At 30.9% G+C, this 18,789-nt stretch overlaps 1 protein-coding gene across 4 annotated transcripts; it reads left to right on the top strand.

Annotated features, from left to right (window-relative positions):
• The first annotated feature begins 1,268 nt into the window (after nt 1-1,268).
• LOC141449339 (retinol-binding protein pinta-like) lies at nt 1,269-17,626 on the top strand. Of its 4 annotated transcripts, none has more exons than XM_074118656.1 (8): nt 1,269-1,443; nt 4,299-4,459; nt 6,003-6,162; nt 12,394-12,646; nt 13,299-13,412; nt 13,799-13,904; nt 15,866-16,062; nt 16,195-17,626. In XM_074118656.1, exons 2-7 carry the CDS (start codon nt 4,309-4,311, stop codon nt 16,015-16,017), a joined length of 936 nt encoding a protein of 311 aa, XP_073974757.1. In that variant the 5' UTR covers nt 1,269-1,443; nt 4,299-4,308; the 3' UTR covers nt 16,018-16,062; nt 16,195-17,626. The 4 variants fall into 4 exon arrangements, with proteins under 4 accessions (XP_073974757.1, XP_073974758.1, XP_073974755.1 ...); XM_074118657.1 differs by lacking the exon at nt 1,269-1,443 and adding an exon at nt 3,399-3,519; XM_074118654.1 differs by lacking the exon at nt 1,269-1,443 and adding an exon at nt 4,002-4,140 and having other exon boundaries at nt 16,148-17,626.
• Nucleotides 17,627-18,789: the final 1,163 nt, after the last annotated feature.

Genomic DNA, 18,789 nt, shown 5'->3' with positions numbered 1-18,789 from the left:
AAAATACATAGTCATTTTGTTTAATTCTGCAATAAAACATAACAAAAATGTTGAACCTTTAATCTTCAAGTAGATAAACTGGTCGAGAAAGACTATTCACTCAGATTAGAAAAAAGTTATTTTAACTGTTGGCCTCACGCCACCGCAACGGAGATAGAGAATCAGTTTCAGAACCCACTAGATTGAGCACCTATTCAAATCTGTTGAATTAAACTAAGGAGTATGATGAAGCGCCCAAGACAATAGATTTTCGAGGTCCCACGTTTCAGTGTCCCAAACATAATTTGGACATAAGATAAAACATAATTCGATTAGTTTTAAATTTAGATTTGTTTGATAATAAATAATAAGTACAAAAACCAATTGCCATGGCTGGCCCAAATGCTCAATTTTTGTACTTAATAAATTCACCACAAGACAACACTACTTCTGGTTCGTCACATTTGAGTTTTACACAATTGAATGGGCCGTATTCTGCAAAGAAATATTATTATGCTACTAACTGTGAATGCTAAAAATGATGATAAAAAAAAAAAAAAAAAATTAATAAACTACATGTTGCAACAAGGCCGCAGTAAATCTTCATTCATCATGCTGCTGTGATCTATTGGCCAATTTTTGAACTTATATCATTCCCACAATAATCCAAAATATTTATTTTCTTTTAATTATATTTCTTCAAGAGTTACCATATTTCTACAAGCCCACCATACATTATCTAAAATATAAAGTATAAATCCATCCAAACAGAAACCAAAATTTAGAACTCTCATTCCAGAACCATCTTTTAGTAAGAAATTAGGCTGCTGATTCTAATAATCAAATCCTAATTAAATATTTCTACGCTACACCTAAATAAAAAATGATGACCGCTTATTTTGTCAAAAATACTGTCCTATTTAGTTATAAGTGTACATAATGAACCGTTATATATTTATATTTTTATTTTAATTATTGTCTATCTTATGTTATTACTTGCAGTAATGAAAAGGCAAAAATTGACGAATGGGCGAAACCTAATATGTATACAGTAAGACCTTTCAAGTACTAATGACAAATAATTGACTTTTTGTAACAATAATTGATTTTTTCTCTGGTAAAAACAGCCACACATAAAAAACTTTAATATTTTATATTTTAAATCACAACATGGCAATATTTTTTTTTTATCCAGCGTTCTCCGCTACATTATAGTTCTTACCGCCTCCACCAGTTGTCAAATTACAACATGGCAAGTTTTGTATTCTATCTCACCTACAGTCCCCACTCTGAGTAGTTCATATGCCACCACCAGTGGTTTTTACCAATCCTTTTTTTATTTATTTTCTTTCGCTTTTTTCCTCCATTTATTTTTTTAAAATTTAATCCTGTTCTAAAGTCTACTCCATGAATCTGGCTTGCTTCAGTACCCCTTTGCGGCAGCTAAGTGGATGCTGATCACTGGTATGTTATCTCTGAATTATGATGACCCTCAAATCTTATTAACTTTCAAACGAGCAATGAAATCTAACTCTTTAAAAATGATTAAAACATTTCATTTTAGAATAAACCCGAAGTTTATTTTGTTTAATAAGTCTATTTTATAAAGTTTACAAATTTGAAACACAATCTAGTGTGATTGATTTTTTTGTCGAATTTCAAACTAAAATTTGAATTTTTATTTTGATTATTGGGATTTTAATTTCCTAATTTTCAATTTAAAATATATTTTAAATTTTTAATCCAGTTTAGAAAGAAATTTTTACTTCTTTGACTAGGTAAGTATGCGCAATGCCATTGTTAAATGGATTCATGATCCTCAGTTCTGTGAGCACTACATGCAATTCAGCCAGAATTAGAACAGATGATTTAAATGTTGAATACTGCTAAATTGAAAATTTATTAAATTCTGCCTTTAACCTGATGTGAAAATATTGCGAATTTTCATTTAGAATGCGGCTACCACTATTGTGGGGTTACAACTTAATAAAAAAAAAACTAAGTTCAAGAAAAATGAATTTATATCCAAGATTTTCCTAAAGGTGCTATGCAGTTCATAAAACAAAATTATTAAAAGCAATAAAAATGAATGCCATGAATGCGTTGTATTTATACGCGCTCCAGGGGAGTTTTTTTTAGTGGTTCCTCCCCGAAATTATACAAATAATAAAAGTTTTTAATATTTAGCTAAAATAAAAAAAGTTATTATAATGTAGACATTTTAAAGAAATTTCAGATTTAAGTCAAGATTATATGGCTTAACTTTCTCCATCTATCTATTTTTAACAGGAATCTATCTTTTGTCTTCATGCTAAACATGTTTCTTTGATCTAAAACCTAGACAAAAGTTTAGATAGTTAAATTTCCTTGGAGTTGGCTTTTCTAATCTAGTCAGCAAAACTATTCTAATCAAGGATTTGTTGTGTCTGTTTGATTAAACCTAAGAGTTTGGAGAGGGATTTTCAAGTAAAACTTGAAGGCAAGACCCGAATTCTCAGCCATTCACTCTCTTCAAAACTGATAGGAAATATACTATACGTATAGGGCCATTTCTTCTTCCTCTTAACAAAACTATGTAAGGCTACGATAGCCGAGTGATTTGAGACGAGGTCCACAAAGCTAAGAAGTATTGTGGAACTAGGTTCGAATCCCGGTATAGGTCTTGAATTTTGTTTAAAGTTTATTATGAGATATTTATGGTAAATTATTTTGTCAATCGCCTCCGACTATAACACCTAATTTGGTAGAAGGACTTAAAGCCTGCCAGAAATACTAGCCATTACTTTATTTTTATTTTACCTAAGGCTCTCGGTTTAAGACCCTTGCGGTGCATGTGTTTTCTAGTCTGTTCAATTGGTTCCCAGAACTTATTGAAGTAATAATGCAGGAAATTTTAGGTTAATAATAAAATTTGTTGAATCTGTTTTTTTCACCCACCATCTTTTTTAGCTTTTCTTCTAAACAGTAAATAGTGGCAATTCCAATTTACAGCTCTGGCCCTTTAATAAGTTGCACAGACGTGTTCGTAAGCCAATTTTTCAAGTTTAAACAAGTACATTCAATTATACTTTCTCTTTCAGCATAGCAGAAGGTTGAGGTCAGATTGAAACCAATTAATTATAGATTAGTTTAATTACCAATCTTCAGAAATTAAATATAGGTTTTTAAACAGTTTAGAATATGTCTCTTCTTTTTAAATTTACTTTTCCTTAACATCAAAATTGTAATTTCATAGCTAAATTACTTCAGTAGATTCAAAGGTCAAGTAACTATTACTAAACCATTTTTTCCTGGAATAAATTATAAACTAATTATGTACATCTGACAATGCGTTACTAGTAGTACCAAATTGACGACTATAAAATAGAATTACAGATGTTTATTCTTCCTTCTTTAAGACTAGAGACCTTGCAAGAATTGGGTCGCTGACATGAAGTGTTTTATATAGCCATATTCAATTAAAATTCGGAGCTCTAAAAGTAGATGCAAAATGTAGTTATGTTTGTTTTTGATTCGGACTACTATCAGAAAAATTAGATGGTTATTTAATTATAATACTTCGAGCCTAAGTCTTAACATTTCTCTTTCATAGTTGGATACACGTCCATCCAGCGAGCTGTTTTTTATTTTTATTATTAATGATACATTTATTATTTTGTTTTGTCTTATTGAATAATTACTTCTTTGTTTTACTGTAATACGTATAGATCATTATTATTTTAATGTATACGTAATTTAATATGTTTTAATGCAATGCAATAAGCAGTTGCGAATTAATTAATGAAGGGGGGGGAAAAAAAAGAGAAAAATGTAATTAACACACAGTTTTCCTGAGTCGCGAGAGACAGGGTGCCACCTATCCATGAAATCTAACACTTTCATCCAATATTTAGATTAAAGGATTAGGTTTAAAATTCAGATTACAGATGAATTCAATAATTTATATATGCTATATTAAAACTGCGCTGAATCTGGGGACATTTGGGCTTGGTCGCAACTTACAGACGAATAATAAGTACAGAACTTGTATCGTTATGCCAACATGTTTAACAGCCCCTTTGAGGAAGTATTAACCGATTTTATCCAAATTATTCAAAATTATTATTAGTAGCACTTTACTCAAGCCTTATAACTACCACCAATATGAACATATCTAGAAATGTAACTAATTAATTTGCGAATCTAAATTCACTGAAAGAATATCCTTTTAAATATAATCCTTTCTAATCTGATACGTTGTATATTTGTTATGTATTTACAACATTTATTAATTTAAACAGTGTAAATCTATTTAACACTGATTTTTTTTTTTTACTTAGGATTTTCGCAATGAAGGAATTAATTGAGCCATTAACTTCTGTAGAAGAAGAAAAAATTCTTACAGAAACCAGATATTCCAGAGAGCAACTTAAAAAGGACCTGGAACACTTAAAGGACTGGTTGCAGAAGCAAACCCATTTACCTCCTTCAAGATTAACAGGTGGGAATAGTTTTGACTTTGTTTTCGCCAAACAATGGTAATTAGAAAAAAGTACTATATTATTGGTGTTATATAAAGTAAAAGTAAAGTAATCGCCTATTTTTTCAGGCGGGGCTTAACGTCCAACTACCAATTAGGTGTCGTGGACGGAGGCGTCTAGCAAACATACTTTACTATTTCTCATTTTTAAACATTAAATAAAATCCAAGGCCTATGACCGGGAATCGAACCCAGTACCACAATACATTTTAGCTTCGCAGGTCTCGCCTCTAACCGCTCGGCTACCGTGGCGCCTATTGGTGTTATATATAGCATATGATTCTGTTGCAAATCTTTGCAAGATACAAGGAAGGAATATTACCCAAAATATTTCTAATGTTTGCAAAATGTTATTATTGGGAAATTACTGCGAGAAAGATATTCATTTGTTTTGAAAATTATAGTTTACACTATATTTCGGTGTTTGTCAAATCAAATTGGCTGCAATCTTAGAAGATATCTTTATTTATTTATTTTTGTATAATTATTTTTGTTTTTTAAATAAATGTACAAAATAATAAATGTATGAGGTGTGGATATTAAATAACGAGACTATTGCTGTAAAACATTTTATTTTAAATTTATACATATTTAGTTATTATCACCTTCAATAGACACTCCTCCCCTATCCCTACTACGCTCCATGCGAATTTACCATTGTTCGAAACAGTGCTGGAAGTCTTTTTCTGCATGACGCGTGCCGCTTTTTCTTTCACAGCTTCAACGGTCTGAAATCGTGTCATTTTTAATGCAGATTTGACTTTGGGGAACAGATAAAAGTCACACGGGGCCAGGTCAGGCGAATAAGGCGGATGGCCTAAAAACTGGAATGTTGTACTTGGCTAGAAACGTCTTGACCAGACAATGCAGTGTGAGCCGGCGCGTTGTCTTGATGGAGAACCCATGACTTGTTCTTCCACAAATCGGGTCGTTTTTTCCTTACTCTTTCACGGTGTTGAGCAAGCACCTTCTTAGTAATATTGATCAATTATAATCGATATTTTCATCCATTTTGGACATGGAAGGGCGACCTGGACGGTCATCGTCTCCGACGTCTTCTCGGCCGTCTTGGAAACGCTTGAACCACTCAAAAACTCGCGCACGTGATTAACATTCATCACTATAAACTTCTTTTAATAAAAGATAAGTTTCAGCAAGCGGTTTTATCAAGTTTTGATGTGAAATTTCATGACAATTCGTACATGTGTAGTATCATGTTTTCGGCAAAACGAAACTAACACCTCTTACACAAACGACGGTTCCGGTCAGACAGATTTCTCTACAAACACTTGAGACACTGCAATCGAAAGAGAAGGCTTTATTTACGCTGCACAGCTGTCGGTCGTTAGGATTTGGCGCATGCATAGTTTTTCTGTAGCAGCATCAGTTTCGGTATTTAATAGCCACACCTCGTATTTTACTATTTTAACTTTGGAGTTTTGAGAACAAGGAGCAACATTAACCAAACTCAATGCGAAAAAAAAAATAATATATCTTGTTGCAGAAGGAGATAAATTTCTTCAAATGTTTTTGACTGGAAGTAAAGGTAGTTTGGAGACGGCAAAAAGGAAGCTGGATAATTATTACACCTACAGAACTCACAGCGAACTTCTTGAAAATCGTGACCCCTTAATAAAAGGTTATTCAGATGTTTTAGATATTGGGTGAGTAAGTTTATTATTTATATATTTTTTTTATTTATCGAGAATTATTCAGTAAAACTTGTAGCGTTGTTGTTTAAGTAGTTATGGTAACGATCTTGTAGCCATTAAAGTGCATCTTAATATAGTCAACGTTATGTATGTTCGTGTATGTGCTTGAGATAATCACATTAATGGTGTTTATTTTAAATTCTTACGGTATAATTCAGTTTTCATTAATAACATTAATAATTCATACCATTTTAATTTTTAAATGAAGTCAAAGCAGGGCTGCATTAATCTGTCACTTGAATGACATCGTTTGGTTTTCCCAGATTTTTTTATTAAACTTTCCTGGTTATTTCCCACGTCAGAAATAGCCCAGAAGCTCACGATAGTTGATGAGCTTCAGAAATACTAAATACTATGTTTTCCTTCTTGACTAAATCAGTTAGATAATTTAATTGGCAGAGAGAGATAAACCGATAAATAATGTCAGATGGTCAGGGTCACGCATACGCACCCTTCCACTTTAATGAAGGCAAATTATTAGTGAATTGCTTTGATGGAAGGAAACAAAAATTAATAACAAAGAACCATTATTCTGTTCTAATGTGACCAATTTTAATTCTTTTTTTTCTGAAAAATTAAGTGTGAACACTCATACTACTATTTATTCCCAAAATTCTAACACAGTTTTTGAGTATTCGAACATTTAAGTTATTTTTAATTCTTGCCAACACAATACACTTTGAAACCGTTCATAAAACCGACATATAACCTTGAAGGGAAGTCTAACCCAACTCCTCCTCCCCAATAACTCCATAAAATGAATTAAAAAAAAAAAAAATTATTAAAGTAATTATAAATGTGGTTAGCTCCACGGAATAATGTCGTTGAATTTCTCCGTCGAAGAACGCATTTTAATTGTAACCTTGAGCAGTTTTGGACATCCATCAATTATCATACCATCCTTCTTCCATAAACTTGTAGTGCAAGTTTGAAAGATGAGTGAAGTCGAAATCTCTATAACAAACCGATTTCCTTTGGGAAGGTTCGAAACTGGTGAGGGGTTACAATAAACATGCGTGCTACGTCAGCTGAAATCAACTAAAAAATTACAAAACAATGTGTTTGTATTGTTTATACAAAATTTACAGTCTAAATATCCTGTTGGCACTAATTAAAAAAAAGTAAAAAATAAGCTAAAGGGAGAAAAAGAAGAGATTTACTTTCCTTATAATACAATTAACAAATAACTTGAACAGGCACCTGGGTTTACAGTTAAGTCTCCGTATCAGTAGAATAAAAACAATGCGCTCAAAGTGTAAGATGATAACATAGAAGGAAAAGGTAAGGTAATTTGAAGAAGGCGAGATTATACTTTACTTAGAGCAGTAGTAAAAATAGAATGTATCATGTTGGTCCCGCGTGACTAGTTCAGGGTTAACACCTTCGTTATACATATATAAGGAAGAACCCGTACATTATACTGAATCAGTACTTAAGGGAGTAAGTATAAAAGGTAAAAGTAAGTGCGGTGTTCCTGCCAAAATGTTCGAACAACATTTGTAAACCAACATCAGTACGAACTGTGTACAAAATTTGTTGGAAACGTTCTCGGTAAAGACTAAAAAATAATAATAACAATCAATTCAAATCAAATAACTAAAGTAATACTTTTGCGAAGAATTATGATTAGCTAATTTATTTGTGATTATTATTTTCTTAACACATTTTGTTAAATTTTCTAAAAATGAATTAGTTGTGCTCAGGGGAACTCAAAACGGATATTTTTAGTGAAAATTTGAATCGAAAATGTGGTATGATCGGCAATACACTTTTCTTTCAATTACTTTTCTACCGAAATAGTTTCCGAGAAAAATATGTAATTAATTGTATAATAATAATATCTTTTATTATAATGAATTTAAATTACACAAAATACATAGAATACAAATTAATAAGAGACAATATTCTCTGGAGTTAAACACCATCAGAGGAGTTGAATAAATAAACAATAAAACGAAATAGAAAAATATAAATGAATAAAAATAAAAAGGAGTCTTTGCACTAAAAAACAATATAAATGCACAATAAAAACAGTATAAAATTAAAAATTAAATGATATCTGTATGGCCAAGCCAATTTACAATATTGAATTAATAAATAAAAATTAGCGCCATTTAAGAACTTTATAAGCTGTTCTTTAGAAAGGCTGGTTTGTTTAAAAAATTTGAACCTTATTTCACTGAGGATAGGACAGATCGCCAGAAAGTGAAGTATACCCTCCTGCTCGTATCTATTACATAATGAACAAATTGCAGAACCGCTGGAACAGCGTTTGTAATTTAAATTTAGCAGCTCTTCCCTAGCCCTTAAAATCCAACTTATATCTGTTATTTTAAACTTTTTATCTAAGTAATTTATATCTTAATTCAAGTTTTTATAAATCACAGAAGTGTTAAAAGTAGTAGCAGAGAGTATAAATTTCTCCCTAAATTTTGCCTGTAAAGCATTTCTTAGGTTTTTAAAAGTATTTTCTAAATTTGCATTTTTACATCAATTTCTAATCCATGACTTTTACACAATTCTCTCTGTTTCATTAAACCAGAATATTTCACTTTTAACCACTTCATTCACAAGAATTTTAGGGTACCTACAATTGGGCGTATTCAAGACTTTAAATATATATAATTCTGACGTAATTTTAAAGTGTAAAGGAAGATAGGAAACAATTTAGTCTCGTGGTACAAAACATAATTTGGTGAATTTACCGGAAGCTTAAAGACTTTTTTAATAAAAAATAATAACAGTTTCTCAACCTCATTATATCTTGTAACCACTCCATACTTGTGCTCCATAACAGATAGATACTTGCCCGAGTTACTGAATTAAATATTTTTACTTTAGTTTGAAAACCTATATCAATGTTTGATATAAATCTGCTCTTTGTAAACTCAAGGAGGGAAATTTATTGTATATTTATCGATCCTTTAATGGTTTTTGATTGTTTTTTATTCATTTATTGAAATTCGAAATTTTATATACAATGTAATAATCAAAAAGTTTTATGTATAATTACATTTAGTTTTGAAAGGGGCAATGTTCACTCCATGATAGCCATACAAATGCCTGTGATAAACAGTTTTTTTTGTTAGCCAACAGTATACGATATAAAATGGATATCTAATCATAGAATCGGATGAGTATTTAATTAGCATATTAATTCAACGCTATAATGTTCCAAGCGAGACCTGTTGTTGTTAGCTTTTAAATTCATATCTGTTGATTTAGCAAAAATATGTAAGTACCAAGCTCACAAACACAAAATCATTCATTCGACCAACACAGAAATAGAATTCTTTCATACTTCATACTCTATTCATTCGCATTATCTTAGTCTCATTTGAATTCTTGATCTAATTTACTTATTTCTTAATCAGTTAAACATGATTACCCCTCCAAAGAAACATTGATTAATGCAAAACATTTCCTGGTTATGTAAAATAGTTTAAATAAGAATACATTCTACTCTGTGCTTTACTAGCTATTGGTAGGGAATTCCGTTTTTATTAAACTATACATTCTTCCTCATTCATTTGGTTTTGGATGGCCATGATGGTTCTCGTTTAGCCTGACCCTGGTATTTAATCTGTTACACCAAGGATTTTATCCGTCTTCATTCATTCTGGCTAGTCAGGAATTTACATCCATCTTAGAGAGTGGTGCATCAGATTCTCAACAGAATGCGCCTTCTAGTCGTTATCTCACTCAGGGCCATGTGTGGGTGGGTGGACAGGGTTTTTGCTCTTGATTATGAGTGGACTAGATTAAAATATAGACAATTAACATAGCCTTACATATCTTATTCCAAATATTAATTATATTTATATTAATATTCGTTACGAATAGTGTCCAGGTCGCTGTGGGTTGTTTACTCCTATATTATAAAATAATCTATATTATGAACAACTAACTGCGAACAGTGCTGATAATGAATACCGTGTAGATAAATTTCTTCTTAGCAACCTCTTTAGACACGTTGATAGTTTGACTTTAATATTTTAATATCCAAATAGTCACAACCACAAATACAATCAATAGTGAATCTTTGTGGTATACACAAACCAGCTACCAAGTAAAAAAAAATGAAAAAGTACAGTATAATTTACATAATTAAACCCAATGAGCAATGTTAATCAGTATAAGCCCTGAAGATGACCTAAACCATATGTCGAAAAAAACTAAAGTTTGTAATAATTTTTCCCCTTTTTGATAAGAAATATTTTTTTGGTGTTTTGAAAAACTTAATTTATTTGATAATGTATGAAAAACAACAGATTTACATTTTTTTCCAAATGCTTCTTTTTTTTTTTTTTTTTTAAGTAAGGTTTTTTGAGCCTTACAGAACACTACAGAACAAACGACGACTCTATACAGCTCTTCTCACACCAATATGGACTTACGGACTCGGAACTTTACGGAACAGCTAAAAAATCAAACATCAATACACTGCAAACACTCCAATCCAAAATTCTCCCCCGCATAGTAGACGCTCCATTCTATGTTAGCAACCACACAATACATACAGATCTCCAAATTCCACTCATCTCCGAACTTGCCAAAATCCGATAGAAAAATTTTCATCAAAAACTCTCACTTCATCCCAACCCTTTAGCTGCAAACTTGTCTTCAACTACGCTACCCTCCAATCTTCGAAGACGGCTGAGGCGCCGTTGGCCGTGACCAACTGGGTGACTAATGGCGGCCATCACTGGATGACCGTCATTCACGTCTGCCACGTTATTTATTTATACACTTATCTCGTTTACTTATTGTACCCTGTAGGTACAGGTGTAAATTTTAATAAAAGGATAAATAAAAAAAATAATAATAATAAAAAGTAAGGTAATGTGAAATTCTTGGGCAGGTTTGCGATTTCATTTTTTTTTTTAATTTTTATAAACGGTTTTCTGATATTAATGAAGGCTCTTTTAAATCAGATTCCAAAAACTTTATGATATGAGTGTAGAATGTGTGCTTCGATCTGGATGGCTTCTATCCAGTTTAAGATTAAGATCCATCCTTTTTGAAATTTATTTTCATCCATTAGTAGAGTTTTTCTAGTTTATGCTGGTAGGTATTCCCGGAACATAACAAACCTGCCAGATTGTGAAACGTTAGATAGAAACAAAAGTTCCAAATTATTGTGGAGAATAAATGTTGGTCGCTTAGAGGTGTGTACAAGTATGTAAAATGTTACTCTTCGTATTAAGAGTCCAACATTCGACTACAAGACTACGTAAGGGTTTATTTTTATTTTTATTTAGCAGCGTTTCTCCTATACAGGGTGACCAGAGTTATATGCTCCACCCACTTTTTTTTTAAACAGCGGGAAATTTTGAAAAAGTAGAAAACAATATTTAATCATTTTTAGTCTAGTTTATTTTCAGTAATTGAACCCCTGTATCTCGAGATACAGCATCCAACTTTGTTTTTTCTAATGGAACGTTATATTTTTTTGTGAATATTTTTATAGTATTTGAGCTCCTAAAAAAACAAAAAAATTGCGTATCCGTTGGTTGTGCCCAGTTTGAATAGATTCTTTAAAAAAAATAACGTAATTTTGACAATAAACTGAAATTTGTTTTTCATATTTTAAATTACCATAACTTTTGAAAAACCTAACCGATTTCAAAAAACTTTTTTTTGTTTTTTTAGGAGTTCAAATACTATAAAAATATGCAACAAAAATATAATGTTCCATTTGAAAAAACGAAGTTGGATGCTGTATCTCGAGATACAGGGGTTAAAAAAATTACTGAAAATAAACTAGACTAAAAATGATTAAATACGTGTTTTTTATTTTTCCAAAATTTCCCGCTGTTTTTAAAAAAAAAAGTGGGTGGAGCTCTGGAGAACTCTGGTCACCCTGTATATTATTGATTTGACAAAAATGTTTATATTATTTAATTTTTAATTTTGATTTGTTTTTAAATACGCACATTTTAAATGTATACCTTTCTCCAATGAAGTATATTTCAAACTTCACGAAACTTCAAAGAGTCTCCAGTAATTAATAAATCAATTGCTTTTAATATTGAAAGGGACACCTCTGAAATATGAACCTCTAAAGCATCAATAAGCCTATTTGAATATATTTCCAATTCAAGAAACACTTTTAGAAACCAGCACATCAAAGAGAGCAAGCATAACTGATTTTTACCAACTTAATGCTATTGAACGTTTCAGATATGTTTGTTTGACACCTCAAACTGGTAAACAGGCTGAACGTCTTGTTTATGTCGGCTTGACGAATCCTGATCCAGAGAAATACGATATTGTACTCCAACTGAGGAGGTTTCTCGATGTGATGGATATTAAACTAAGATTAGAAGAACTAAGCACCAGCCACTTTGTTGTGCTGGACAATAGGAATGGAGTAACCGGGCATCTGCTGCGGGTAAAACCAACAATAATTAGAGAGCTCTTACAATTAGTACAGGTAACTTAATTTATTTCTTCTATTTAGAATTCCCTGACTTCTTATTGCTCACATTTGTATACAACTGTTTTTATAAATTAGAACTCTTAAGGAAAATGCCTACTGTAGCTTTAGTTTCTATAATATTTTTATGGCCTGCTATTAATATCGTCCATCAATATTTTATTAATGTGTAATAAATCAAACTTTATTTAAATTTATTTACTAAACAGAATCTGGATACTCGTAATTTTATATTAACCTCTGAATATAATGATAAGAAACCGACAAAATAATAAAGTAGATTGTAAAAATATTTAAGTGTACCTAAGTAGAATAGAACTCCGCATTATTTTACAAATTCTGTCGCACATTTGTTGAGATCTACTGGTTGTTTCTCCTAGAATCTACGCGCAAGATATCAAGATGAGCTTACAAGAATCGAAAGTTTTGATATAATTAATCAGAAAGTTAAAAATCTAAACGCATTACACTTTTTTTCTGATTTCTTTGGGTTACAAATCATTCAATTCTGATAAAAAACATAATTTTGTAAATTTGAAACTTTTTCATCAAGACTTTTTTAAAAGCAGTGCGCAAAAGTAAAAATGAGTTAGATGCAGGAAAAAGCATTAATTTTAATTACTATTTACTTATTTTAATTATTTTCCAGGATGTTTATCCATTTAGAATCAGTGGTGTGCTTATCATAAATACACCTCCTTTTATAGATGCTATATTAAATAAAATGGTGATACCATTCTTAAAAAAGAAGTTAAGAGAGAGGGTAAGTAAATACCATTTTATATCTACAATTTATTTTGTTTTACTGTTAAGAAAAAAACCAATAGCGTTTATTAAAGTAGATACTAAATAATTTTCGTACAAATAATGTTTAATGATTATTATCTTACTTTGTTTTCTTATCTGTTTAATATAAAAATCACTAGAATACAATAAAGTATCATATCATATGTGTGCAATTTCAAAATGATGGGAAAGAAAGCCTATTTTGCACCCACATCCCTGTATCTTGCACAAGATATTTTTATATGCTTCACTAATATATTTACTACAATATTTAACTGTCATGATAAGTTTTGGTCAAACCTAGAACCTTTAAATAACAAAACTAATAAAGGGAATTGACTTTATTTTATTTCAATTTTTTAGATACATGTTACTTCAAAAGGTCACGAAATTGTGAACAAATATGTGGATAAGAGACTAATTCCTAAAGACTATGGAGGTGACAATCTCTCCATAAAAGAGCTCACTGGTAATTATCAAATATTTGTTTGTTTAAACTATCTAAACAACTTCTGTTGAACATTAAAACTAATCTATAAATATAATAAATACTTTATATGTTGTCTATATTTATAGAATAAATCTCGTAATCTATTTATAAATCTAAGACCTTTCATTAGTGTTTTATGAGAGTCACAAAGTATCTTATGAGATTAGATTTTTAGTTTCTCACAAAGAAGTAAGTGAAAATATTTAGAGAATTGCAAAGAACTGTTTTCAAAATATAGTCCTGACGTTTGAGATACTCTAAAATACATCTGCCCTGAAAAATTTGTGTATACAATCACAATTTACAGTTAATCCTACACGGTAGAGAGAATTTTTAACCTTTTCAAAAATGCTTACTTTACTGTGTTATTCTTTTTAACTTCGAAAAAATGTCTTTTTAATATCTGTGATGATCTTTTATCCACCAGATTTGAGCTTTGGATACTTTTTTTAAGGAACTACAAATATTTCAGCCTGACAATACAAATAAATAAAAATTTTAACTATTGACACCTCTCAAATATACTTCAACGAGTCCTGTAGAGGTGGTTGATGAGTCGATGGATAGATTTAGTGAAACCACTGGCACAATTGTACAACCACTAACTTCATTTCAAATAAATACCCATTAACTCGTTTACTCACTGTACACATCACATTAGACTTTTGAAGGAATACAGACTATGTTAGTAAAGAAACATTAATTTTTTTTAAGCCACGGACTTTTGGGTTTTGTAGCACTTCTTTACTAATTTAATTCTACGGCTTGACTGAAAGTTTCTTCTAAAATTTTATTTTGAAAGTATCAAAATAATCCTAAATCCATAGCTATTCTTTTAGACACCTCATTAACCGAATAGTTCCGAATTTCTACTCCAATTTTAGTATATTTTAATTCATAAATTTTATTATATTTATCTGCCAATAATTTTCTAAACTAATTTACCAACTAATTTGGAACTAACTAAGATTCTATATTTTTCCTCTGAGATATTATCAAGAAGATTTGTGATTTTTAAAGAGTCCACTTTGGTTGGAAAGAAACATTTGCTTACTAAACATAGGAGACATTGGAATTAATTATAACAGTTCCTAAATTCTCAATAAAAGGCAAAGTCTAGTGAGACAGATTTTATGTTAATCAGTGGAGAAGGCTTAATTTCATTTAAAGGATTTTGTTTTAGATGCATTAAAATACATTTTTTTTCTTTAGCAAACAGGAATAGTATGTTACAATTAGCAATGGAAGTTTAAAAGGGAAAAAAAACAAAGAAAAATTGCGCAACTTGGTTTATTCAAGGATGTTTTTTTAAAAAAAAAAAACTACAAGAATTGAAATAATTAATTGAAACTAATAAATTGAAAGGTCTATAATTAAATTAATTACTGTTTAATAACTATGATCCTACACTGAATCTAATCTGTAGTATCCTACAAAATAGGAGATAGTTCACTAGTGCTGCGATCTAGTGACAGACATGATAACTTTAACAATTTTCAGAACTGTTTTGTTCAAAGATTTTGTGTTTTGAGGAAACAAAGACTCTGGATTCATGAGATGCATTTTTTTTTTAGAAAAAGAATTACAAGATATATTTTAAATTAATTGAAAGCTCTATCATTAAAGTAATTAATTGTGTGATACCCTGGCTCGGTTCTCCAACTATGTTTTACCAGCTTTGTTGAGAATTTGCCTTCTTTGGACTAATGCTTTTTCTCTTGGTCATCAACACATTTTGTGGGGCAAAATAATACGCCAACAAAACTAAAGTGAGCTGTCTGTTTAAAGTGTTTTTTATCATCGGCAATGAAGATACTTTTGGATTTAAATTAGTTGTTTGACAATTCTTTAAGAGACCGTGTAAAATCTGCTTGGCTTTGAGCACAAGTCTCATTATTGAACTGTACTGTTATCGTCCATTAATCATTGATTTTTTTTAGATGCATGGGATAAGAAAATACTTGAAAAACGAGAGTGGTTTATAAACGAACTCTCTGAACGCACAGATGAATCTAAAAGAGTTGACTTAACCGGGCGAGAGGATGGTTATTTTGGAGTCCATGGTTCTCTTAAGAAATTAGTTATTGATTAAAGAAAAAAATTTGGAAGATGGCGCTACATTAATAATGCTTTCAAGGTTCGTAGAGGCTGATTTCGTAAATTTGTTCATTTAGAAAGATATGCTATTTAACTTACATTTAATAATATCTTTTTATTATCAGTAATAATAACAAAATACCTAATACCTAATGAGCTGCTATGCTTGTAGAGGCTATAAGAAGAAAGAAACCTCAAAATCACCAGAAAAACTTAATTCTGCATTCGATAATCGTAGAGGAACAATTACATTAAAATGATTCATTTCTGTAAATAATTTTACTACATACAAATTTCCAAATAATAATTGTGTAAAAAGTTGTGCACGTTAATTTTGTTGATTTAGTTTGTTTAATGATGATACATACAATAAAGCTAATCAACTTAGCTTAAGGAAAATAAGAAAGTTACGATTCTAAATCATACTTGTAAAGAATTGGCTATTTTATTGTGTACTTGTTTGGAAATTACGGCATCTGAACCAATTAGAAGTAAGAGTAGCTAACCTTTTTGTAAACGTCTTTTTCTTCTTCTTTGATCCAAATGATCTAATTAGGCTAAAAATAGGACTGGGACTTGGACATCTAGTTTTTTATTATTTGAGTAAAAGTTATTAATTTTGATGACCAAAGCTACTTAAAGCTCTGCTTCAAAAGGCTACTAGAAATGTGTCCAACTAACATTAAGTATAATAAATTATATTCTCCACTGCAGCTTTGATTAAAGACAGTTAATTTGGATGATCTAGGCTCTCTATAAAATTATTTCAAAGTTAAAGGTTATATAAAAATTATTCTAGAAAGATAAGAAGAGTACTTATTTATTGCTGAAATAGATAGCAATACCAACCGACAATTTTATAATTTTAGCTTAACTTCATCTTTTTAATGCGGCATCTGTCAACAATATTTAATTGTAATGATTTCTTTTAATTTAATTTTAACTTACACTCAAATAAAGACTTTCTGAACCATATGTAATCAAATTTAATTTAGATAATGCATCTCGTATAATAAGCCAAAAAAGAATTGGTTTCTTTGCACTCTAATTTTGTTGTAAATAGAAACTTTGACGTCCAGTCAGTTGTAGTTTGAACTTCAAACAGTCAACATCGCTAAAAAGTGTCTACGTACTTGTGCTCCTATTCTTACTATTCTAAATTCTTTTTTCTTATTCTAAATTATTTTATTTTAATTCTAAATTTTCCTTTTTCTTCCGCTCTTTTTTCCCCCTGTGCTGTTTCCTCTTTCTCTGATTTTCTTTTCTATTCATACACTAGTACTCTCTCTTTTCTTTCTTATTTTCTTCTAAATTTTTTTTGTTTTCCTTAAATTTTTTTTTTTTTATTTTTTTTATTTTTTTTTTTTATTTAATAAGTGGTGAAAATCTGAGTCGATGAATATGTCAGCGGACAGCGGGGGTCCTGGGCCCCCGGCGTCGGACCTAAGTTCAGATAAGTTGTGTGATGGCAATGGTAAAAGTGTCGATGTACCAAACACTAATTTAATTAACACTAAGGTGAATGATATAAATAACATCTATGTAAATGTATCCAAAAATACTGTTGTAACTAATGATGAAAATATAAGTAATATGGAAGTGGATCGATCTGTGTCCGATTCTTCTACTAATATTAACCCAATTCAATTCTTACCCAATGAAACTGGTACAAGAGCCAATAAAAGATCAGGTGAGATAATTTCGAGTGGTACCACTAAAGTGCATGTTCAGGAGATTAATGAAATCTCAAACAGAAACCAATCAATGTTTAAACTTGATTACATTAATAAAGCGAGTAAAAATCGTTATCGTCCCAATGATAAAGGTCCATATGTTATTAACCTAGAGGGTAACAAAGGTAACCTAGGAAAAGTACATAGGATGGCATTGGGCAAGTGGTTGTTTAAATCAGCAAATGCGTACACGAAGGAGATAATTGATATTTCTGTTACCGGTCAGAACAGAATGAAAATCACAACCAATACACCACAGGCAGCTAACAACTTATTATCTTTAGGCATTCTTAAAGAACGTGAAATTGTAGCATATATCCCTAACTTCCGAGTACAATGCACAGGTGTGATTAGGGATATTGATGTGGAATTGGATGATAATGAAATAATACAAGAGCTTATCTCACCTTTCCCACCTCTCGAAGTCAGACGTCTTACACGTAAAAAATATATTAACGATAAACAACTTATCGAGAAATTACCTATTTGTTTTATTACGTTTGATAGCCAGACATTGCCACAATATGTATCCCTATATGGGGCAAGATGTGAGGTAGATCCTTATATTCCTTCCATTAGACAATGCAAGAACTGTTTGAGATTTAGACATTCAGAGGAACAGTGCAGAAGCAGAACTAGGTGTGATCATTGTGGAGAAAACCACAGAACCATTGAGTGTGCTGTATCTGAGGCTGTTCTGCCGACATGTGTTCATTGTAAAGGCGAGCATAGATCTACTTCTAGGGACTGCCCAGTTAAATTAACAAAAAACCATGAAATCAAAAATAAAATACTTAATAAAAATACATTTGCCACTGTCACAAGGAATAAATTTGATATTTTAAGCGAGGAGGAATTTCCTAATATAGCTGCAAATCGTTCTACAATACCAAATATAAGTAAAGATACCGAAAAACTCAATAAACCAGAATCAGCTGGTACCGAAAAGTTTTCTAAAGAATACCGGGACTCCGTTAAATCAAATAAGTTTAAAAACAACGATGTGGAGCCTATAATTCGCAAAACCAATAGTC

This window comes from Rhodnius prolixus, unplaced genomic scaffold (genome assembly GCF_049639745.1).
Source record: "Rhodnius prolixus isolate KJV_2025 unplaced genomic scaffold, Rpr scaffold_2, whole genome shotgun sequence".
NCBI classification, from domain to species: domain Eukaryota; kingdom Metazoa; phylum Arthropoda; class Insecta; order Hemiptera; family Reduviidae; genus Rhodnius; species Rhodnius prolixus.
Note: the sequence above shows the minus strand (reverse complement) of the source record. Positions and strands in the feature narration are given on the sequence as shown.